The sequence below is a fragment of the Beta vulgaris genome, chromosome 7, assembly GCF_026745355.1.
Source record: "Beta vulgaris subsp. vulgaris cultivar EL10 chromosome 7, EL10.2, whole genome shotgun sequence".
In the NCBI taxonomy this organism is placed as follows: domain Eukaryota; kingdom Viridiplantae; phylum Streptophyta; class Magnoliopsida; order Caryophyllales; family Amaranthaceae; genus Beta; species Beta vulgaris.
In genome coordinates this window covers 53769062-53793928 of record NC_079208.1, presented here as the reverse complement: position 1 = coordinate 53793928, position 24867 = coordinate 53769062, and the positions used below count along the sequence as shown (strand labels likewise).

At 36.4% G+C, this 24867-nt stretch overlaps 2 protein-coding genes across 2 annotated transcripts; both read right to left on the bottom strand.

Annotated features, from left to right (window-relative positions):
- Positions 1–1589: 1589 nt before the first annotated feature.
- On the bottom strand, positions 1590–13264 carry LOC104899785 (U-box domain-containing protein 35). Its single transcript, XM_057390873.1, has 9 exons — positions 12855–13264; positions 12471–12562; positions 12264–12385; positions 11208–11507; positions 5555–5621; positions 4500–4613; positions 3616–3717; positions 3096–3497; positions 1590–2346 (listed from the first exon to the last, which is right to left on the bottom strand). Exons 1-9 carry the CDS (start codon positions 13021–13023, stop codon positions 1654–1656), a joined length of 2061 nt encoding a protein of 686 aa, XP_057246856.1. The 5' UTR covers positions 13024–13264; the 3' UTR covers positions 1590–1653.
- Positions 13265–18079: 4815 nt separating this feature from the next.
- LOC104899783 (U-box domain-containing protein 35) lies at positions 18080–24229 on the bottom strand. The gene is made up of 8 exons (XM_057390678.1): positions 23475–24229; positions 23052–23143; positions 22817–22938; positions 21621–22130; positions 20927–21146; positions 20436–20537; positions 19545–19958; positions 18080–19415 (listed from the first exon to the last, which is right to left on the bottom strand). Exons 1-8 carry the CDS (start codon positions 23641–23643, stop codon positions 18723–18725), a joined length of 2322 nt encoding a protein of 773 aa, XP_057246661.1. The 5' UTR covers positions 23644–24229; the 3' UTR covers positions 18080–18722.
- Between the last annotated feature and the right edge of the window lie 638 nt (positions 24230–24867).

Below are 24867 nucleotides of genomic sequence, written 5' to 3'. Positions count from 1 at the left end.
GGTAAAAGCTCCAAATGAACAAACAAATGTCTTAAAAGGCAAGATTTGCCTCAACACCATAAAGTAGTGCAGGTGCACCAAACACCCCCAACTAAGACTTTTAGTCAGAACACCCTAAAGTTGGACTTGGGTGCACGCCGATATGAGTTAGGTGATCGAAATTCTTACCGGCGACGAGAGATTCTTATTTTCTTATTACTCTCCATTCCCTCTCCCCTTATTTTCTTCTTTTGCACCCATTCTCATTTTCTCTCTCCTCTCCTCATGTTTGATTTTAAGGAAAGACACAACTTCCTTTTCCATATTTCTTTTCGTGTCTCCTTCATCTTAAGCCAGAGTTGCTCTCTTCATGTCTTCACCTCAATCTCCCTTTCTTGACTTATCAGTTATCAGCAATCTATAACAATTGAGTTAAGAACTATGTATTTCACACTCACCAAATTGAATAGGAAATAGGATTTCCAAAACCCCAAACCCTCCCCATTCTCTCTTGTGTGCGACTCTCTCTTTCTCTTTGATCTCCCTCCCTCCCCCTCTCTCCCTCTCTTCTAGGTTTCTTCATTCATCGGTGTTGTTGTCCTCGCCGAAAGTTTCCTCACCGCGTGGGTAGCGGTTGTGTTCTCGATAATGTTGCTATCAGCGTTCAATGAGCCACCAATGTCGATGTTCTGTTCTCTCTCACTCCTCTAAGTGCGTTGCTGGTTGTGTCGTTGTTGTCCGTGTGTTGGTGGTGGTTATTGGCGGTGTTGCTCTCGTATCTTCTCCGTGCTTTTTTGTGGCTAAAAGTCTTATTTTAGAGTGTTTGGTGCACCCACGGTATAATTTAGGGTATTGAGGCCAATATCATAAAAAAAAAAAAATGCCACTTGATATACTATTAGTTTGGGTATATTTATGAAAATGATACTTGATATGTTATTAGTTTGGGTGAAAATACTTTTGTGGTATTCTAGATTCTTATCGAGAATATAGATTGTTAGATCTTGCTTTTTCATCATACGAACAAAAAAAAAATAAACTGAACACCCAAAAAAAGAAATTGGGGCTTACCACTGATACGAACACAAGTGGAAACCCCTGAAAAAATTCACAATTGAGACCAAGAAGAAGAGATTAAAGAAAAAGAGAAAGAAGGGTAAATAATGAAGAAACACCTTCAAAATTGGGAAAAACTTTATCTATCCAGTTGGTCAACAATCCGCTATAAATAGAATTAAATAAATTGTGGAATCCAACTAATCATGTTTCAATAGTTTTTTAATTCTCTATTTCTAGTGGGTTAACTACCCACCGATTAGATATAGCATTGTCCTTCGAAACTCTCCCAAAAGACAAACCCTAAAGAGAATAAAAATCTTCCCAAGGAAAAATCCTAGAGGGGGAACTTATAAAGGTCAACCAGATTAATCTTACATTAACTCATTTATTAGCAGACTAGGTTGGACCGTAAATCCAAACCTGTTTATGTAAATAGGGGGAAACTTGAACCCAACATAACTGTCCCATTACAAAACTTTCTTATCTTATAACAAATACTTCAACTACAATGTACAAGGCACAACCACCTCCCTCTACTAGCTCATGGAAGAAGAAAACCAAAAAGATACAAACTAGGAAGATAAAAAGAACAAGAGAAAGAAGACATTAATCAAGTTAAGAATTCACACCAAAGTCTCGCAACCGAATTAATTCAGGCAAAACATCAGAATCCAAATCCGGCCTATCCTTTTTCCTAAGCTCACTACACTTGAGAGCCAACTTAGCCAGCGCCAAAGCCTCCTGAGCAGGCCAATCAGTGATCGTTGGATCGAGCATCTCATCGAAAGTACCTTCATCGATGGCTTCTTCTACGTGGTAAGACAATGCCATTGGGGGTCTTGCTGTGATAATTTGTAGCAACATGATCCCCAAAGAATAAACATCCGACTTCGTCCCAAGCTTTCCTGTTTGTTGATACTCTGGGTCTATGTAACAAAATGTTCCTGCTGCAGCAGTCATGTGGTATTGAGTTATTTGATTTGCTACAGCTGGTGGGACCAGTCGAGCTAGGCCAACATCCGCAATCTTGCTCGTGTAGTTTCCGTCTAGGAGGATGTTTGCTGGCTTTAAATCCCGGTGCACCATTGGCTCTGGTTTTGCCTGGTGTAAGAATAGCAGGGCGCTTGCTATCTCCGCTGCTATCTTGAATCGAGTTTTCCAAGGGATGGGAGGAGTATTGTCCTTACGGAATAATCGGTCTTCTAAACTCCCATTCTCCATGTACTCGTATACAAGGCACCCGTACTGTGGGCAAGCTCCTACGAGGAGTACCATGTTTGGATGTCTTATGCGTCCTAACACCTCAATCTGTAGCAAAAAATTGACAACACAAAACCAACATTAGGGTATGTTTGGTTATTTTTCCTGTCAATTTCCAGTTTTAAGTTGTAGGATTGAAAAAGTCATATGATCTATACTGTGTGATAGAACAAAATTTAATTTGACATGCTCATATTCATCATGTACATTATGAAATTGGCAACAAAATCGGACAAGTACAAACCCACTGAGCATCACGAGTAGTTTAGTATTTGTTATTAGATTTTATAGGCGCTCCTAAGTCATGTGATGTAGGTTTGTATACTTATATTATTCATACTTAGGGCCTGTTCTCTTCGGCATAAAACAGCTGAACTGAACTGAACTGATCTGAACTGAACTGAATTGAACTGAACTGAAATGAATAGTGATATGTGAGAGTAAAAGTATTGTCAAGAGCTGAACTGAACTGAACTGGTCTGAACTGATCTGATCTGAACTGAACTGAACTGATCTGAACTGAACTGAACTGAACTGAACTGAAAATAAGCTGGGGAGAACATGCCCTTATTTTACATGTTTGGCATGAAGAGTAACAATTAAGAAACTAGATTAGATACCGAATAACAAAAAACGACAATAAACAGACATAACCTTTTTTAGTTTCCGCACTTTTATTTCTAAACTGAATACTGAAACAAAGAAGTGAAGAACGATTATGAACTTTGCATTAACTACATACTATAAGTTCATGCCAATAAATTCATGATATAAGCCAATTAAACAATGTAAATTACCTCTTGTTGGAATTGCTTCAACCCTTGGGATGCATCTGCCCTCAAAACTTTAATTGCTACAGGAGTATGCTGAAGCATGGCTCGATACACAGGTCCATACCCTCCCTCACCAATCTTCAATGATTCAGAGAAGTTATTAGTTGCAGCTTCAATTTCATTAAAGTTATATACTCGATGAGTTGCTTGGCTTGCTCTATGTCTTTCCTCTTCTCGACTAGCAGCTCTATCCTCTGCCAGTTTTCGCTTTTTACTTTCCATCTCTACTAATCGTTCTGTCAACTGTGCTGCATACATTGCAGCTTGGCATTTTTGTCGCTCTAATTCTGCCACTGTCATCATAGCCTCTCTTGCACGCTTCATATTATCAATGTTATCTTCTTCTCCACCTTGAAAACGATCAGCCTTAGGAACCAATGATACAACACAATTCAGATCTTTAACTTTGCATATTTCTTGTATTGTGTTAGTTATATTGTAGACAAATGTTGAGTTGTGTTTACAGAATATCTCATAATTTTACCTGTTGCTTTGCTGCTGTAGCTTGATCGCATACTGATTTATAGAGGTCCATTGTTTGCTTTATTTCGAGCTTTAATTGCTTCATATCCTCGTCTACCTCATCCTTTGATGAAAGACAATGAATTATCCATTGAGTTGTAATCTTAGATACAACTTACAATGCTATGCATTTATACTAAAAGCAAGTGTTTGTATGCCTTTTGATTTAAGCAGTTATGTATATATTGAGATGTATTATACTCTTAACGCAATGTTAGGCCATACAAAACATATCAAGTGAAGAGTCGTTTGGTTCAATTTCGGGTTTGTTTGGGTTATGTTCTACTTCTATTTTATTTTATGCACGAGTGTCTCTTGGGTGTAACATCACCATAACTTATTTAGTAACATTGAGCAACATGCATAATAACATATACTTTAACAAGAATGACATGGACCATACAAATAATAACATGAAACTAATGTCATTTATTTAATGTCATTGAGTTTTTTTTTTTTTACAAAAGAACCGGAAATTTATATGTTGTTATACCATATTTTATGGTGTAACAATTATGTCCAAGAATTTGTGTTTATTAATATATTTTGCATCAACTTCTTATGATTAATCTCTGAATACTTCTTTCTTTCATGAATAAGGGTAATACTCGCGTTTTTAATAGTCAAACCTTAAAAAAAATTAATCATATTTATTTACTAATAGTGTATAAATGAAAAAAAAAAAGCTATCAAAATTGAGTGGTGCAATTTTAGTTCGAGTTTAGGTCAAGTAATTGGATACAAATTTTACAAGTCTACTTATAAATCATAACGCAGTCCTATAACCCAACTTCATTCACTATGATGCAAACTGTCTTATGTAACAGAATTACGAGCATAACTTACTGAACCAAAACTCTGAGAACTCGTGGATGTTCGAGGACGTTGCTCGTGATATTCATTGGACATGCCATTCCCCTCTCGACTATAGTTTCTACATACATTACAAAAATCTTTAACAGTTATTAAGTATAACAAGTGTACAAACAAATACTAACAGTATTATCAGGACCGGCTTTTACCATATACAATATGTTCGACGGAACATGGCCTCTTAATTGTGAGGGCCCCAAAATAAAGAAAGTCCAAATAGTAAAAAGAAAAGGTTTATCTACTTATTTGGACTACTCTTTTTTCATAATATGATTATACGGAGTGAAGAATCATGAATGAATGAGCTATTACATTATTGAATTCTTCAAATATGAGTTCGCATAGGACCTCTATATTGTTCGAGACGGGCCTGTGTATTATAGCCTATAGAGCTGAATATCCATATTTAATGATCTGGTTTTCATATGTTTGTAGGTCCTGTTTGAGAAAGAGAGGTTTGAGGTCATATTAGAGGATATGACTTGTCAATCCTCTAATTTAGGTGTTTGGGAAAGAGGGGTTTAAAATAGTTTTTCAAAAATCTCTTGTTGAAAACTAGGGAGGAGGTTTTTGATATTAGAGGTTTGAGAATGAAAGAAAAATTACATTTATATCCTAAAGTTTTCTAAAATTACTACCCTTACCTAGGTATCCCTAAGGCCTAAACCTAACATATTAAGCCAATGTCCTTATTAGTCATTTTACACCATCAATTAAAAATCAGCTATCGACTATGTACCAAACATCTTTATACAAACAGTTAATACAATCAGCTAATACAATAAGCTATCAACTATCAGCTAATACAATCAGCTAACAACTATTCGCTAATTGCCAAATTGAGCCGTATTTTCTTGGACTATAAGGCCATTCTAAACTAGTAACTACGATCATCAATTGCCACTAACTTGTTAATATCTATGGTGCATGACTCAAGTCGTCTCTAATATTCTGATCTGTTAGGAATTTTTTTTGAAGTCAGATTCAATTTTGCTAACCACAACAGGGAATATGAACATATATAATTACCTGGGAGTATTATCGAAGCTAGTATTGCTGAATGGACGAGTAGGTGGCTGCCCCATACCTTGAAATCTACAAGGAGATTAGAGTAGGTCATTTTTCTAACTCTAGTCAAATTTCCACTAAAAAATTAAATATATGAGACATGATGAACAGCCGTAGGAATGAGATTAGAGTAGCTGACATTGACATCAAGCCATCTCATATTAACAATAATTTTTTTAAATTATGGTTCATTAATGTAGAATTGCTAATTGATAGAGGTTTATTTATCCACCTATAAAGTATAGAGTTTGTCTTGTAAGAGACCGTCTATTTTAAAAATTAAAATTAGACAATGGTAAACCCAATATTAAAAAGAGAATTTGCCCAATAGTCACTAGTTTAATTTCTTTAGGTGACTAGTTTAATTCATTTAGTAACTAGGTCTACTTTTATATTAAAATTAGACCGTCTCTTTTAATAGTTTTTGTAAAGTATATAGGTATAAGGAAGTACTCCCTTCGTTTCAATTTATGATCTTTATTTCTCATTTTGCATGGAAAATAAGGAGATTCTCATTTACTTTTGATATTTATAGTACTTGCATTAGAAAGTACAAATACTTCCTTCATCTGAAATAATGAAACAGACGGTTCTTAAAATGAAAAGCTTTTAAATGTGGCTACAACTTTCAGGTAACAAATGATACAAAATTAGATGTGGTTCATGTGGCTACAACTTTCCATGTAAAAATAAGGTTAAAACATAAATAAAAAATAATTAATGAGGGTATTTTTAGAAATAAATAGCATTTCAACAATAGAAATATGAAAAATCGAAAAAATAAATTGAAACGGAGGGAAAAATAAATGACATCATTAAGATTTAAAAATTACCTCGAAGAATTATCATGAGGTGTGCCACTACTGCCATAGGAATGAGTATTTGGCTGCCCCATGCCTTGTGATGATCTAGAAAATCAATGACCAAATTAAGTTATTCGAATCGAGTCAGTTTTTACCAAAATCTAGGAAGTAAGTTCAAAACAAATTGCGTAATTGATTTACCTAGAGGAATTGTCATAGCCGTTGTTGGAGTAAGGAGAAGTGGGTTGCCCCATAACTTGTATTCTGGTAGATGAATGATCAAAGGAGCTTTGCTTAGTTTGTCAAGTCAAGTCGATAATTAATGGCCGAAGTACCATAGTGATATTTTCTCTGTTTTACTCCCTCCGTTTCAAAATATAAGACGTTCACGTTTTATAAAAATTTACTTTGATTATAAATATCTCTCATAATATGATAAATAAAAATTATACAATTAGATTCGTATTAAAAATCCTATAATAACACTATTTTTAAAATTTTCTATCAACATATATTGAGAGCAATTTGTAAGTTCTATTGACTATCAATCTAAGAATAATACCAAACAATAATAGAAATATCAAATAATAAAGCAGGAAAGAACACACCAGAAATTTTACGTGGAAACCCAAGAACTTGGAGAAAAACCACGAATCTGCACTAGGAATCGATGAATGTTTGATAGAGATTACAAAAGCACTCAAGAGCTCTCTCTAAAGCTTTCTCTCTCTCAAACTATGTGTTTAAAGATGATGAATAAACATAACTAGGGTTTATATTTATACCCACACTAAGTAGTAAAGAAAACCGAGTAAAAACAAAACACGGTTTTGTCACTCGAAATCCCGCGGCCGCGCTCGACATCCCGCGGGCTGGCAGTACGCTTCGACTATTCAGCAGCTCTCGTCGAGCACTCGCAGGTGGGCGCGGGATAATGCGCGCGGGCAAACAGCAAGGCTGTTGTTCCTCATACTCCCGCAGTGCGGTCGCAGGTCTTCAAGCGCGGGTGAGCTGGGCACCCCTCGAGCATCCCTCGACACCCTTCGAGCCACTCCGAGCCACCCCTCGAGCCACCTACCTTCAACACCTTCACCGTTTTTTTCTTCGACGCAACCTTTCTCCACACCCATACACCCCATTGAGCCTCATATACTACCATATACCCAACAATCTCCCACTTGGAGATAGGTGTAAGTGAAGAAAAACTTCATACCTTCATCATCCTCTCATTCATCACAACTCCTACACACAACTCCCACTGCAAAAGCAATCTCTAGTTGTGCCCAAACCATGTCATACCTTAAGCATCCCATGACAACATCTCCTTTACACCAAGGAAAATAACATTGAAGTTTGCACCAACTCCAATACAAAAGATATCAAAGTCTACACCGATTTTGATTCTTAATCACTAACTCCAAATCATTGCACCATCACTCCATGAACCTACACACCCTCCTACCCGGAGGTCGGATCACCTTAGAGACAAGCACAACCAAATGAAGATCCCTTCCTCTACAACTAAAGAAGAAATCACTTCCTCTCCAACCAAAGAAGCACATTGAAGTCTCATCAAACTTCAATAAAACCAATTACCACCTAAGCCAAAGAAGCTTCTCATTGTTCTAAAACAAACTCACATTGCTCCCACTCGAACAATACACCCTTTGTTCCACTTAGGATTTCCGGCACATCATACTTGTGTGCCGTTCTTCACCTTGTTCGCTTACCGGTCAATTTGCCACCGGGATACCGCTTCACCACGGTTCTCATCCCTTGGCCCACTATCGATAGTTTTCCGACCAAACGAACCTTACATGAAGTTCTCATCCCAATCCCGGGCCCCTTCACTGTGCTCCCATGGTGTAAAGTGTTCCATCCTTGTCCCACGAGCTATGATCATTGCTCCCTTGACATTTTCCAAGAACCACCATCAAACACAACCTTGTAACCCGATGTGGCAAGTTGGGCTACTGATATCAAGCTTTTCTTCAACCTTGGGATAAACTTGACATTCTTCAACTCCAACGAGCCACCATGTGTGAGTTTCACACTCACATCACCTTTCCCCATGACTTCCATTGCCTTGCCATCCGTAAGTAGACCTTTTCAAGTTTTCCGGATTTGAAATTCCGAAACAACTCCTGCATGTGAGAATGATGAGAAGAACCCGAATCCAAGACCCATGATCCCGAGCACCCAACCAACTCTTCCTGATCATCCATGCTTACCATCAAAGCATCGAATCGTACTCAGAAATCAAGTTAGTTGATGCTTCTTCTTCATCATCACTTTCTTGAACCTTCTTCTTCCCTTTCCCATTCTCTTCCTAGGACAATCTCTCTTTAAATGTCCTTCATTACCACACCCCCAGCAAGTAACACTAGCCCTGCCTTTTGACTTACTCGGTCCCCCTTTGACTCCGATTTTCCCTGAAAGTTCTCCCTTTTTCCCCTCCCTCTACCTTCTGCACTGTATGCTCCAGATGATTCTCCACTCTCCTTCCTTCGAATGCTCTCACTCAAAATCAGATCACGGACAACATCATAAACCAATTTCTCTTTACCAGAGAATTACTAACAGCAGTTACAACAGTTTCCCAAGCAGTAGGTAAAGAGGACAACAAAATTAGGGTTTTCACTTCATCCTCAAAGGCAATATTAATCGATGATAACTGACTTATTAATGAATTAAATTCATTAATATGTTCAGCAGCAGAACTACCATTATTCATCTTCAAACCAAACAAATGGGGCATCAGATATACCTTATTCATTGCAGAGGGCTTTTCATACAAATCTGACAGTGCTTTGATCAATCCAGCCGTTGTTTTGATATCCTTGACATTGAACGCCACAGTCCGAGCCAATGTCAAACGCACCACCGCTAGTGCCTGTCTGTCCAGTATTTCCACTTAGCCTCCTCCATCTCAGCAGGCTTTTCAGACAAAGGTTGATACAGATTTTTCTGATATAAGATGTCTTCTATTTGCATCTTCCAATATCCAAAATCTGTCCCATCAAACTTCTCAATTCTAATCTTTGAATCCTCCATTGTTAATTATTCTAAATCTAGACAATAATCAAACCTAGCTCTTGATACCACTTGTAAGTTCTATTGACTATCAATCTAGAATAATAACAAACAATAATAGAATATCAAATAATAAAGCAGGAAAGAACACACCAGAAATTTTACGTGGAAACCCAAGAACTGGGAGAAAAACCACGAATCTGCACTAGGAATCGATGAATGTTTGATAGAGATTACAAAAGCACTCAAGAGCTCTCTCTAAAGCTTTCTCTCTCTCAAACTATGTGTTTAAAGATGATGAATAAACATAACTAGGTGTTTATATAATCCACACTAAGTAGTAAAGAAAACCGAGTAAAAACAAAACATGGTTTTGTCACTCGAAATCCCGCGGCCGCGCTCGACATCCCGCGGGCTGGCAGTACGCTTCGACTATTCAGCAGCTCTCGTCAAGCACTCGCAGGTGGGCGCGGGATAATGCGCGCGGGCAAACAGCAAGGCTGCTGTTCCTCATACTCCCGCAGTGCGGTCGCAGGGTTTCAAGCGCGGGTGAGCTGGGCACCCCTCGAGCATCCCTCGACCACCCTTCGAGCCACTCCGAGCCACCCCTCGAGCCACCTACCTTCAACTCCTTCACCGTTTTTTTTTCTTCGACGCAACCTTTCTCCACACCCATACACCCCATTGAGCCTCATATACTACCATATACCCAACACAATTAACGGTCAAAGTTCGACCTCGAACATCATGCGTGCCTTATATTTTGAAACGGAAGGATTATACATTTGCGACACTATGATTTTTGAATATAATCTTGGAAATGTTTAGCCGTACGTAATTAGGTAAACATATATAAGATAAATATAGTCCTTAAGTAAGTATTATACTTTGTGCATAATAAAAGATAGTTTAAACATAAGAAGTATATTGAGGACGGTAAAATCAAGAGTACCTACATAATAACTTGAGATTGAGCATTATTATATTTGAATTTTAAAAAGAGCAAAAGCAATTTTTACGTGAGCAAAAATAGATTTAAAATGAGCAAAAGTAACTTTCAAATCAACAAAATTGACTTTTAAATGAGCATATGACTTTTTACATGAGGAAATTTTGACTTATGGTGAACATAGCTCTAGCCTAGTGTACCAAAAATCAAAGTTTTCTATAAATAGTAATCTACTAATTTGGCCTAATTATTATTTCCGTTGGCTTTTTTTTTAAAAAAAATTGAAACACTTTGACTTTATAGTTTATACTCCTTGTTAATGAAGATTTATGACTGACGAAAATAACTTAAAATATTCATAAGTACTAAAAATTGATAGAGATGAATTTATCCAATAGCAGTTTACATGATAACATTATTATTTTTATATATTTGTGAAAAGATGGTCTAAGTAATATATATGAATAGTACCAAAGTCAAACAGATGCAATTCCGAAAGAATGATATTAATTATGCAAAATTGGCCTCAACATCTTAAACTATAATTTGGATGCACTCAACACCACCAACTATGGCTAGTAGCCTAAACACCACCAGCTATTGGGCGGGATGTAGTCTGCATCACCAACATTAGGTTTGCAGTTTCATTTATAGTACAAAATGCACCCCGCCCCATAGTTGGTGGTGTTTAGACTACTAATCGAGTAGTCGTAGTTGGTGGCGTTGCATGCACCAATTTAGGGTGTTGAGGTCAATTTTGCCTACAAATTTTTAGCTATAATAGAAAGAAAGTCTAAACAAACTCAAGCATGTAAAGATATATGTTACCTGGAGGGATTCTTGTATGGAGTAATTGGTTGTCCCCTACCTCGCGATCTAGAAGATGAATGACTGGAAGTGGTAGACTTAGTGTCGGAGCCGCCGCTACTGTAACTAGACTTAGTATTGCTGCTTGAATAAGACCTTGAGGACTTGGAGCTCAAATTTGTCCTTGAAGATGGAGAAGGCATGTGACATATATTAGAAGAACGCATTGTCTGCACTTTCCCTTTGTAGATAACATACACTGTACAAAATTCTGGTGCTGATTTTTCTAAACTTGTTGGTACATCTTGCTGTTTAAACCTCCTAATCCAAACAAGGGAAAAATAAAAGATGTTTAGTAGTTGGAAGTGGAGCTAAGAAGTAGGGTAATAATAAGCAATGTTGTTGCTCAGTTTGGATTGGGTATACGTGCATCTAAATCCAAACACGTTATACGTGACATTGTTTCTTGTGTTTTTTTCGCGATTTAACATTGAAGGAGGAAACTAAAAGGATGTTTTGATCCATGGTAAGCTCCTTTTTCCCTTTTATTTTCAGTTTTTAGTTCATTTTCTTGTTTTGTTCAATAAATTAGTATCTCTTTATGAGATTTTCTCAAACCCTTTTATGGGTTTTAGTTTATGTTTTGGAAATCTCCTTCTCCCCGATGGGAGTTGTGAGTATGGTTCTTTTGTTTTTAGGTATGAGAAATTATTCTCATTGGTTGAAGTTCGAGATTCAACATGAAGAATTAGGGTTTCACAACCTCTGTAAAATTATGGAAGACTATTGGAGTACGTTCATCCCAAAATTTCCGCATCTGCAGATCGTATGCCGAACCAGAGCGAATTCACAGATTGCATTGCTTCAGATGAAGATTTTTATTAAGGCAAAATTAAGTCAAATCTGCGATGTTTACATTTCTAGGGTGATATGTATTTTTATTAGAATTTATGTTTTTCAAAAATGACTTGTAAGTGCCATTTGGCGAAATATTAATGAAATTCCTTTTTCTTTCTTTCAAAAAAAAAAAAAAACTAAAAGGAGCCATTGCAAGAAAAGGGAAAGATAAGGAAAAACCTTGTAAAAGCATTGTGATTTGAAGCACCAACAACAATATTCCCAATGCTAAATTTCTCAATGTAACCAATTAGTGCACTTGCAACATCGATATCGTGAAGTACCACCTCATATGCATCAATCTAGAAAAAAAATATTGTTTTATTGTCAAAGACAAAAAAAGTTGATTTTTTTTATATTATACAACTATATTTACAAATAACTTACTCCTTTTCGGCCACAATATCCACGGTAAGGAAGGAATAATTGCTTTACTTCAGATTCTGATGGGGCGGAACCAGCTGGACTATAATCCATCTCTATAAAGATCATGCAACGACGAAAATTAACTTTCGATCACATCGGCGAAACTCTCAAGGATTGTTTATATATAGGTTTCCAAATTTTCACAAACTTTGAATTATGTATTACAATCTTATCAAATTCATTGCAATAGATATGTAATTAAATATACTACCACTTAAAGTTATATGTTGGATAAACAATATGAAAAAACAAATGGGCAATTTTTCGAAGGACCAAAAGGACTACAACTTTATCTGCTCTCCAAAAGTCTGACCTGCATATCTAGACGGAGGGAGTAATACTTACGAGATTGAAAATTGTGAGTTTTAACATGGACAAGAACAACCGTCGTGTCTTTTGATCCTTTCAGAAAATGATCGACAGTCCATTGTACAGCTTGTTGGCTATTCTTCCCCTTATCAATGGCAACAGCAACGCTGTTATGCCCCAATTCTATGGGTTCTGGTACGGCCATTTAACTAGAAACCAAAATTTGCATGCATAAAATTCTAACACCTTTTAAAAAATTACTTTTGAATTGCAAAGAACTGCCCCCCTTTTTTCTGTTAGTTGCTTTGCCAATTTTTTTTCTCTCTTTTTTTTTCTTCTCTCTCTCAATCTCAAAGAATAATCTCCATACGTGAAATTTCATTCCTAAATTAAGAATTCTATTTTTATTGCTCATTTGCTAATCATTAGAGGGTCAAGCTAGTTATAAAATGTCTACCACCAATTTTATAGACCTATGGCATACCAAAAGGCCTCAATAATTCTACGTCTAAATTTGGTAAATGTTCCAATGTTATGAGACATAAGTTCTTTTTAGAGGTGTTATAAGTTTAAGTTGTATAAGTTCTTCCTCCGCGTCATAATATAGTGCTCATTTCTCATATTTCACGAGAATTAAGGAAATGGAAGGAGTAGTAGGATTTCTCAAAAAAAAAAAATAATTAAGAAAGTATTTATTTGGTACTTTTGTCTTGGAACTAGGTTTTTATTTTCTTTTTTCCTTGAAAAATAAAAAAACGAATGTTTTTTGGAATCGTGCAAAACAATAAAGAGGAACATACATTTTTAAAGAATTGTAGGGATATTTTGAAAAGTTTATGTAGAAATTGAGAATTATTTAAGTCCAAGCAAATTGATAAAAAATAAAACAAGCACAACATTTTAAAATACTTAAAAAGAAATGTGAGTATATTACGGAACCAAGGAAGTATCATATATCCTTAACTGTGTAATGTTATCGTTTCTTAGTAGCGGAATCAGAATTTTATTAGTTTCATGGAGTTAGATAATTCAGGGGTTGGGAAATTATAAATTAACACAATAATTTTTTGGAAAAATTGTCAAAAATTCCACAATTAAGCCAATAAGCTTTAGAAAATCCATAAATAAGCCAACCTTTTTATCATATCAGCCAATTTTAGGTCATTTTACCTACAACTTGTTTTATAGGTCACAAATATATATTTCTTTTTTTTTCCCTTTTTTCATTTGGTTTTCTGATCTCTCCCTCTCATTTGTTCTCTCTCTCTCTTTTCCCTCACCGCCATCGCCACCGTCACTGCCACCGCCATCCCACAGTTGCATCTCCTTTCTCCTCTCTCCTCTCTGTTTCTTTTTTTTTCTCCTTTAAGGTGGGGGTGTGGGGTCGTGGGTTGGGCATTCCAAATTTGGGTGGGGCTTGGGGTTTTCGGTTTTGAGGGGGGTTACAGGTTCGTTGTGGTTTTGTAATGGTTTGGGTGGGTTGTGGGTGGTGGGTTGTTGGTTGTGGGTGAGGTTAGTTGAGTGGTGATGTCAATTATATGGGGTTTTTTTCGTGGTGTTTGATCATGGAGTTGTTTGGTTTGTGGGGGAGTTAGGTTCGATTGGTAGGGTGGTTCAGTTATGGGGTTTCGATAAGTGGTGGCTGAGTTGTGGGGTTTTGTTTTATGGTGGCTGTTGGCTGATTGGGGTTTTAGTGGTGGTGGGTAGGGTTTTTTTTGGTGTTGGGGCTTTTGGATGGTGGCTGAGTTCGATTTTGGGTGAGGCTAGGTGGTGCTGATTCGGTGGTCGCTAGGTTTACGAGTGAGTTTTGGGTTGTTGGGGTGTTCGGTTTGGGGTTTGGGTTAGTGAGGGTTTTGGGTGGTGGCTAGGTGGGTGCGGTCTGGTTTGGTTGTTGGCTGGGTTAGTTTTGGGTGGTGGGGGTCTTGTGTTTGGTAAGGTGGTTCAGTTATGGCTAGCTTGGGGGTGTCTGGTTATGGTATGGTAGGGTTGATCTATGGTGGCTGGGTATAGTTTGGTGGGGCTGATCGATAGTGAACTGGTGGCTGGGTATGGTCTGATGGGGTTGTTCGCCTGATCGGTGGTGCTGGATTAGTGGCACTGTGGCAGTGTTGGGTGTGGTCTGGTGGTGGCTGCCTGTAGAGGCTATGATTAATTAATCACATTAATAACAATAATAATAATTAATAATTAGTATTAATAATTATAAATTAGTGATAATAATATTATTAACCTGAAGTAACAGGTAACTACCAGGTCAAATTACCACTCAACCTAATATTGGCAAAAATGATAACAAGGTTGGCTTATTTTTAACAAGTTTTCCTAATTTTTTTTGGGGTACGTAATGCAACTTTTTTTTGGATGTAGTGTTCCTTTATTACAATTTATGTGTACACATGCGATCGCGAACATAAAGGAAAAGTTAACTTTGATAACATGCTACATATTTATTTTGAATGTTCAATGTTTCCTACTTATAGGTTGATTATATTTTTGTTTGTGATAAATTCTATCTTCATTAGTATTAACTAAGAACAACAACCTAACATTTACTCTATTTGAATCGAGGTTGAGGTGGTGGAGTAGTGGTATCGTTTCCCATTTCATATTAGGGTTGATAAAAATTGACCAAATGCAAGAATTCGACCCAAACCTAAACCGAAATAAGCAGGTTTGGATTGAAGTTTTCGACCCATTTAGTTAAATGGGTCGACCTGAACCCAACATGAAAACTAAACGGGTTAGGTTCATGTTGAAAACTTAAATCGATCAAAATGACCTGCCTAACCCGTTTAAATACTTGTAAAGCTAGACTCACGAAGAGAGAGCATGAGAAAGAGAAAGTGGGAAGAAGAAACTCATAAATTAGGCTAATTCATATAATTGAAAATGGAAGTCATTTTTGCAATTTCAAGAACTAAGGAAATAGAAGAGGAGACATAAAGAATATACAAAAGGACTCAATAAATTATTGATAAAAGTTATTGGAGCTTTATATCCCCAATTAATTATATATTTTTTTCTTGCATAATTCTCACCATAGAAAACTTGCCTGACTATTCTTGAACATCGGAAGAAATTTTTAAAAGTCAGGTTAAACGGGTCGGCTTCAGGTTAACCCGATTATAAACAGGTTGAGTCGGGTTGGAATTTCTAACCTGTTTAGGTCAACGGGTCGAGTTCGGATTTGGGGGTGCTGATCCGTTTATGTAAACAGGTCGACCTGAATTTGACCCGACCCGACCGCATTGTCAGCCCTACCTCATATCCACGAGATATAGGAATCAAACCTTTTTTTTTTTGATAAGTTGGATCGCGTATTTTATTATGGCATTAAGCCTTGCGAAAAGGGTTCAAATAGATGTGAGTGAACATGATAAAAAAACATGGGTCGCAGACCCAAACATTCATGAAAGGAAATGAGACTCCTATTATCATCCAAGAGCTTGGATTAGAGCCAAGCCAAAAATTCAGCGTTCCTAGTTAACCCTTGCTTTGCCAAAGAATCAGCTACCATGTATAGGAATCAAACCTCATGGGACTCATTTGATGATTTCACCTTATCCCTTATCAAATGAGTCTCCTTCGTCTTATCTAAAAAAAATTACTCTATTCGAGTTTTTACCTTACTATTTTAAATAGTATAGTACACATTTACGCTACATATGTGAAATTTAATAATTGTTTCCTCTTTACATAGTGTTGATTCTTGGCAATATTAGATCTCCTCTGTTTACATACAAATTGGTGTCATTTTGCTAGTATAATTCGATTAGTTACATAAAAACTTAATTCAAATAGAAAAATATATTGATGTGTATTCCATCCGACTAGAACGAGCTTTATGTCATCATATATCCCATTTTCCCCCATTATTACGAAATTATGACTTTCTTGAATCATAGGAAACAATAATTTTTATAATACGGGTCCTTTGATGATAATTAATGGCTAAAGGATATTAAGCGAAATTTGTTGGTCGAATATAACAAATTAAGGTTGTCTCACTGTCTTATACAAGCATTTGTGTTTCAAATTAGCATCATTTGCTGAAAAGCTTTCCTCATAATGTATGCGAGCCTTGTGAGGTGCACGTAAAACGTTCTATTTCGCCTTCACGAGTTTCTCACAAAGGCATTCAGGACTTAGATTAATAGTTTCTTATTTTTCTTGTAATGACAGTCGTTGAGGGTACTTATGTACATTTGGTTTACCAATTATGTTAGATGACATCCATACTTGATTTAATAGTTATTTATGCGCTGAGAATTGAGATCAATGGGCTCTTAATTAGAAATCACCTCTTTACCATTAATTTTTTTTTGGTTAACAAAGCATCTTCATAAGTTAAAAAAGTTTGTTAGAATCCTCAATACATTGAGTAGTACAGGAGCTAGGGGGTTGGGCAAAAACCCTAGGTACATTACAAGCCATATCCGAATTTCTACATTTTTTAGCTAGCATATTCGCCACTTTGATTACATAATCTATCACAAAATTGTAACTTGATTTCATAGCTCTTGTTCACATAGTGATCAGATTACAATACTTGTCAACATTTTCCTCTTGCATAATAACCTGCATAGCCTTTTTGCAATCGGTGTACACCACTGCAGGCATAAGATTTTGGTCCTGCACAAACTTTAGCCCCCTCATGGATAGCTTGGAGTTCACTTGCCATAGAATTATTAGCATAAGTTTTTTTTACAAAACCCCAACACCCACTCCCCTTTATTGTTTCCATCACAGCTCCCATCATCTCCAAACAGTGGCAACCCAGGAATTTGAATATGGGGATACGGAGTTACGGACGTACAACAAACACAAAAATAGTAGAAAAAAGTTAAATACATAAGTCTTACAACCAAAATATCCATAGTCATACAACCAATTTTGTTAAAAAAATAGATAAGATTAAACTTCAAACTAAAACTATTCAATTAAATTAAGAGTCTAACAATATTCAATTAAATTAAGAATCTAACAATGTTCAAATTCAACAATTTACATCTAAATATTCAATTAAATTAAGAATCTAACAATATATAAACGTAGAAAAGATGAAAAATCTGAAATTAGAAAACAAAAGTATAAACCCTAACTAATTAATCACCAGTGTTCAAATTCAGCAATTTACATCTAAATATTTCAATTAAATTAAGAATCTAACAATATATAAACTTAGATAAGATGAAAAATCTGAAATTAGAACACAAAAGTATAAACCCTAACTAATTAATCACCATTCACCAATGTTCAAATTCAACAATTTACATCTAAATATTCAATTAAATTAAGAATCTAACAATATATAAACTTAGAAAAGTTGAAAAATCTGAAATTAAAACACAAAAGTATAAACTAAGAACTAAGAAGTAAGAACTAAGAGTCTAAGAACTAAAAACTTACAAGAACAAAGCTGCGATTTGCGTCAGTGGCTTGAGTTTTGCGAAATAGGCCACCGCGGCACCGGCGACCGGCGTGAGTTCAGCGAATTAGGCCAACGGCGGGCGGTGTGTCGGCCGACGGCCGTTATTATGTGAGAGAGAGAGGAGAGAGAGAGAGGAGAGAGAAGAGAGAGAAGAAAGAGGAGTCTGTTGCGTGAGAAAAAAAAGAAAGAAACGCTCACTACGCGATTTTTTTTCAATTTTTTTAATTTCTTTTTTAAACTGATTTTTTTTTTTTGAATTTGGGGATACAGCTGTACCCCCATGTCCCCTTCTAGGTCCGCCATTGTCTCCAAATACACAAGTCATAAAAAATAACTCTTGATTTTTCTTTATATAACTTCCAAAAAATTATGCTACATTTTTGGTACAAGAAACCACAAAGGCACAAGCCTTAAGCCTCAGAGTGGTGAATGGTGATTGAACTTACATATACATTAAGAAACGAAGAGAGAAGTCAAGAATTCATGGCCATATCTCTTAACCGGATCAACTCCGGCATAACAACAGAGTCCAAATCTGGTCTATCCTTCTTTCTGAGCTCACAACACTTAAGAGCCAATTGAGCCAATGACAAGGCTTCATCATAAGGCCAACTAGAAATAGAAGGATCAAGTATCTCGTCGAAAGTACCAGCATCAATGGCTTCTTCCACATGATAGGATAATGCCATAGGAGACCTTCCTGTGAGCAACTGAAGCAAAATGACACCCAATGAATAGATATCAGATTTTGTACTAAGCTTCCCTGTTTGTTGATACTCTGGGTCTATGTAACAAAATGTTCCGGCTGCAGCAGTCATATGGTATTGGGTCATTTGGTTAGCCACTGTTGGTGGTACTAGACGCGCCAAACCAACATCAGCAATCTTACTTGTGTAATTCGAATCTAGAAGAATGTTTGCTGGCTTTAAATCCCTATGCACCATTGGCTCTGGCTTCGCCTCGTGTAGAAAGAGCAGGGAAGTTGCTATCTCAGCTGCAATCTTGAATCGAGTTTTCCATGGAATAGTAGGGGTATCATTCTTACAAAACAACCTGTCTTCTAAGCTCCCATTTTCCATGTATTCGTATACTAAGCACCCGTACTCTGGGCACGCTCCTACTAAGAGTACCATGTTCGGATGTCTCATGCGTCCTAGCACGTCAATCTGCAATCACAATATATTAAGGAAACTCTTCCATAGGATTTCAAAGGCTATATATCCCTCAAAAATGTAACTAAATTCAGCGAACTGGCTAAAGGTTGGATTATTAGAATCAGTTTACGGATGGATTACCTCTTGTTGAAATTGCTTAAGCCCTTGAGATACATTTGGCCGCAAAACCTTGACTGCAACAGGGGTATGCTGAAGAACAGCGCGATACACAGGTCCATACCCTCCTTCACCAATCTTTAATGAACTAGAGAAGTAATCAGTTCCAATTTCAATCTCTTGCAAGGAGTATACACGGTAGCTAACTGTGGTTGATTTGTTATTTGCTTTCCTATCCTCCTCTTCGCGTCTAGCAGCTCTCTGTTCCACAATTTTTCTCTTACGACCCTCCATGTCTACTAATCGTTCTGTCAACTGTGCTGCATCCATAGCAGCTTGACATTTTAGACGTTCGAGATCTGCAACAACCATTGCTGCCTCTCTCGCTAACTTGATTTCCTCAATATCTTCTTCGTCTCCACTTTGAAGAGAATCAGACTTAATAAACAAAAACAACCAAAGGTTAATAAACCTGCGTTTTGTTTTGTTTTGTTTTTGTAATCATACCACTAAGTCCTTTACAAATGTACACTATATATAAGCAAATCTCATTACCATCTACAACCTGGGAAATTGGTATTGGATGGTAATAGAGATTTATAAAGGAAAACCCATGTTTTGTCATGATCGTCATTACCATTATTATTGACATGAGAAATTTTTTAACAATTTACACTAATTTACATTACCATTACCCCCATTTATGATCATTAACCAAACAGGCGGTTGATGCATGTTCTTCATTATGAATTGTATGTTCTTTTGTAATTAGAGATGAGCCATATGTTCTTATATTCCAAAGTATATATTCTTTTACTTTGAACTATTTCGGTTTTGAACAGACACTATACAGATATTAAGACGGTTTCCAATATACCCTTTTAAGCTCAACCTAACTTTCGAGGCTTATCTTACCTGTTGCTTTGCCACAGTTGCTTGTTCACAAATAGATTGATAAAGCTCCATGGTTTTCTTTATTTCAAGCTTTAGTCTCGCCATCTCGGCTTCCATATCATCCTTCAACAAAGAAAATAGATCATATATTAGGCTGGAAAACCTTGATAGAAGCATATAGCAATACATCTTTAACCTCAAACAAAACCGTATTTAGCAGTCCTTTGATCTACATACATACGTATATATATACTTCCTTCCTTTGATCAATGATCAGGCACCTAATATCATCATCTCATTTTCATGTCATCTTCCCTAAGTTTTGACACTCCACCCATTTAAAGGTGGTTACTCAAGTTTATTAGTTTATGTGAGAGAATAATCGATATCGATCGAGACACAAGATGGGACATAAAATGGTACAAAAGCTCCTAATTACAAGGACCCATGTGGAAGGATTCGAACTTGTGAGATTGTGACCTCTTAATCAAAATGCTTAGTACATAACTTACCGTAAAAGAGGCTTGGGAACTTGAACTTGTAGATGTTGGAGGACGTTGGTCGTTGTAGTCAAGAGATGTAGTACTGGCTGACTGGAAACTACTATGGTTGGAAGCATAGTACGAAGGATTTTGTCCTTGATAATATCTTTCAGGTGTGCTTCTTCCTTCATTGCTTGATGTGTAAGAACTTGAATTCTCAGTTCTCCAGCCGTCCTGACTATAGCTTGATCTGCATAATAACCCAAATGTTGATACAATGAGCAAAGCCTCAACTTTGATTATTTGGGTCTTGTATCCTAGTCTCCAAGGCTAAAAAAAGCAAATTCGCGGTCTAATACTTCATCCATTTTAGAATAAATGAAACGCTTATCTCATTCGTGTGAGATTTTTTTGAGAGACACATTTCATTAAATTTAAAACGGAGGAAGTATATCCAAGTCCACGCACTAGGTGTAGCAAGTAGAGCTGTCATACTAGTCAGGTTGATTTTTGTATAGGTCAAAATGAATTTTGTGTCTCAATATTGTTCACCTTATTTCAGAAACTTACTACTTAATTTATCAAGTTAGATCATATCAGACAAGAAGAGAAAATAAACCAGACTAGATCTTATAACAAAGAACTTGTTGCCATTATATACACAATTGCTTAAGATCATTGATGTGTTCATTCTTCATGCTAGTAGGATGAACTGCAATTTTACCTGGAGTTGTAATCTGAGCTAGCATTGCTGTATCGATGAGCAGGTGGTGGCCCTGTACCTTGCAATCTCGACGAAGAATGATTCGGGGAGCTAGAATAACTATCAGAGCTCCTATGATTATATTGGTGACTTGGTGATTCTCCACCAACAGGCATCCTTGGGTTACTGTAGTGACCACCATCAGACATATGACTCGGCGATTCGCCACCAATGGGAATCCTTGGGTTACTGTTCCCAGGGGAGTAATACCGGTCTGATGGTGCTATGCTCGAATGCGAGCTGGCACTACTGCCACCGAAACTAGACTTAGAATTGCCGGTCCAGTAAGATGAAACAGAGGAACCAGAGCTCATGCCTGATGACCTTGCACTAGCACCTGCTGCAGAAGGCATAAGACACACATTTGATGCACGCATTGATTGCACCTTACCTTTGTATATTACATATACTGCGCAGAAATCAGGTGCTGATTTTTCTAGGCTTGTAGGAACATCTGCTGACTTAAACCTCCTATACAAGAGAAGGAAATAGCAAAAATTCACATTGTTTGCAATCATAATTCCATATGAAAAAGGCTAGTTTAACTAAAAAATTAGGTACTTTTATAACTTCACTTGATGAGGTCCCTCACTTTTCTATTATGCTCATTTGAAAAATTGTCAAATGAGCAAAAGAAAATGTGCTTAGGAGCATCGTCTAACTCTACTTGCTCCTTAAAACACTTACGGCCCATTTGGTAGTCATTAATAAATTATGGTAATGGGAATAAATTTTAAGTATAATTTTATTATGGAAGCACCTTTATAATTTCCATGATGAGGCTTTTTTTTTTTTCCATGGGCAAGCAATATCACCCCTAAAGTTGTGTTTTTGTCTCCGAAGAAAAACAATTTTCATTACCATTCATTACCACCTACAAGGTGGTATTGGATGGGAATGAAAACTGAGGAAAAGTGGACACTTTAACATAAATTAGCATTACCATGGTAATGGACAATGATATTTTTCACAAATTTACGCACAAGTTCATTCCAGCTACCACCATCTATAACCAACTTTCAACGGGCCGTTAAGAATTTATATCCACGTTTAGTTGATTGAAGAGACCCATAGAACCTCATGTATGGGTATACTAGGAATAATTCCTTTGTCATGCCATATAAAACAAATAAATTGGTATTAAGAAAGAGGGAGACCTTGTGATAGCGTTACGATTGGAAGCCCCAACAACAATATTGCCAATGGAGTTGTTCTCAATGTAGCTAATAAGTGCACTTGAAACATCAATATCATGGAGTACAATCTCAATTGCTTCGATCTAAAGGAGAAAAAGTTTAGACAAAGTTATAAACTAACACCACTATATTAGGCCACTTTATAAGAATTTGAACCCATTAATTTTATATTGGATAAGAATTAAGAATCATATACCCCTTTTCGACTACAAAATCCACGATAAGGAAGAAATAATTGTTGTACTTCCGATTCTGATGGGGCTGAACCAGTTGTAGAAGCTTCCATCTCTGTTTAAACACAACACCCAAAATATTAACAATTCTTAAATTTTCCTCCTATATAAAATAATAAATGGATTTTGATCCTTCTTATCTTATAAAAACTTCATGAATTAAAGATCACAAATTATTTCATGAATTCAAGATCATCAAAATGGTCCTATTGCCACCGTGTACAGAATAAATTGTGATAGAGTATAAATCTATTTCTGGGACCTCAACCACACATTGAACCGTGAAAAAGGCACGACAAGGGCCAATTATGGTGTTCCAAGGTGCATAATATATAATTCCAGGCAACTATGTTACGTAAAAATAATGTGGTTAGACAAAAACTTACGTGCATTAAAATTGTGAGTTTTAACATGGATCAGGACAACTGTTAATTCTTTTCCCTTCAAGAAATGATCAATAGTCCATTTAACAGCCTGTTGGCTGTTCTTTCCCTTATCAATGGCAACTGCGACAGCATTGTGACCCAATTCTATGGTATCACCTGGTATAGCCATTTATATAACACCTCCTTATATATATATTCACTCGTTCTCTCTTCTTGGTTGCTTCGCGTTCTCTTAATTAGAAACGCGAAGCAACCAATACAAGATTTCTCAATCAACTTTGATTATTTTCTCCGAAACTCAGGAGAAAAAAAAACTCAGAAACATAAAACTTGAAGGTTATATACAAGAGAACCTTTTACAATTATTTCTTAATTGCCAATATGAGAATTACCAGGGGGAACATCGACCACACCCATCCTACGTGGAGTGTTCTGTATTCTAAAGCTAAATTTGGTAAAAGTGTTTTTTTTTGGTTTGGAGTTTTTGGGAGATAATTTCTGTTATGGTTTTCTTAGCTTTTTCTTTTACCTAGCTGTGTCTAGGTTGTCCTCTAATTTTATTGTTTCTTTTTGCTCCTCATCATCAAAATACCTCTATAAATAATTTGAATTATAATGTTTTATTATTATTTTTTTGCTAAGTAAGACATACTCCCTCCGTCTTTTTTTATTTGCTACAAGCACTTTTTCATAAAGACCAAGGAGGGAGTGGGGACCATTGACATAAATGGAATTAACAAAAAAGCAAATAGGTAAATTGTGGGACCTATGTATATATATGGAAACATTTACAAAATCAAGAAGGGAGTGATGGCAAATTTGTAAATAAAGTGTGGGACCTATGTACTATATATGGAAATGTTTGCAAATGTAGCAAATAAATTGAAACACCCCTAAATGGCAAAATGTAGCAAATAAAAAAAGACGGAGAGAGTACTATAAATCACCAAAAATAATTTACAACCTGAGCTAACTTCAGAAATAGAACCAATTAGGTTACCCCCTCTAATCTGAAGCGCAAGACAAATTTAGACATTATCTAACATTCTTTCTATCCACAATTGTTCTGTAGGATTTCTGAGGCAGGTGAACTAGTTTTTTCAATCTTTTAAACACTACTTATGATCTCCAAACCACTTGATTCCAAGCTGCATATATCATTTCTCACCCACCAAAACTGATAAACAAGACCACTGAATACAACAACTAGAATCCTCTTTTGTATCCCAGATCTTTTGCTCTTCTATATATAAAGGATTTGCCTCTGAAAGACATTATGTACTGTGGAAATTTTCAGCGAGTTTTTCACCATATCTAAACATTTGACTGCATATGAACATTGAAACAATACGTGACTATAAGTTTCCAGTCCATTATCACACAACAGGCAGGG

What these genes read in the sequence shown, in the direction of transcription:
- LOC104899785 (XM_057390873.1), bottom strand. Translation starts at nt 13,023, where the DNA reads ATGGCCGTACCAGAACCCATAGAATTGGGGCATAACAGCGTTGCTGTT. An exon ending in GTTCTCAGAGTTTTGGTTCA is followed by an intron (nt 3,718 to 4,499) that starts GTAAGTTATGCT and finishes CTTTCATCAAAG; the next exon opens with GATGAGGTAGACGAGGATAT. An exon ending in CTACAGCAGCAAAGCAACAG is followed by an intron (nt 3,498 to 3,615) that starts GTAAAATTATGA and finishes TTGGTTCCTAAG; the next exon opens with GCTGATCGTTTTCAAGGTGG.
- LOC104899783 (XM_057390678.1), bottom strand. Translation starts at nt 23,643, where the DNA reads ATGGCTATACCAGGTGATACCATAGAATTGGGTCACAATGCTGTCGCA. An exon ending in AATCGTAACGCTATCACAAG is followed by an intron (nt 22,131 to 22,816) that starts GTCTCCCTCTTT and finishes TCTCTTGTATAG; the next exon opens with GAGGTTTAAGTCAGCAGATG. An exon ending in TTAAGCAATTTCAACAAGAG is followed by an intron (nt 19,416 to 19,544) that starts GTAATCCATCCG and finishes TTGTGATTGCAG; the next exon opens with ATTGACGTGCTAGGACGCAT.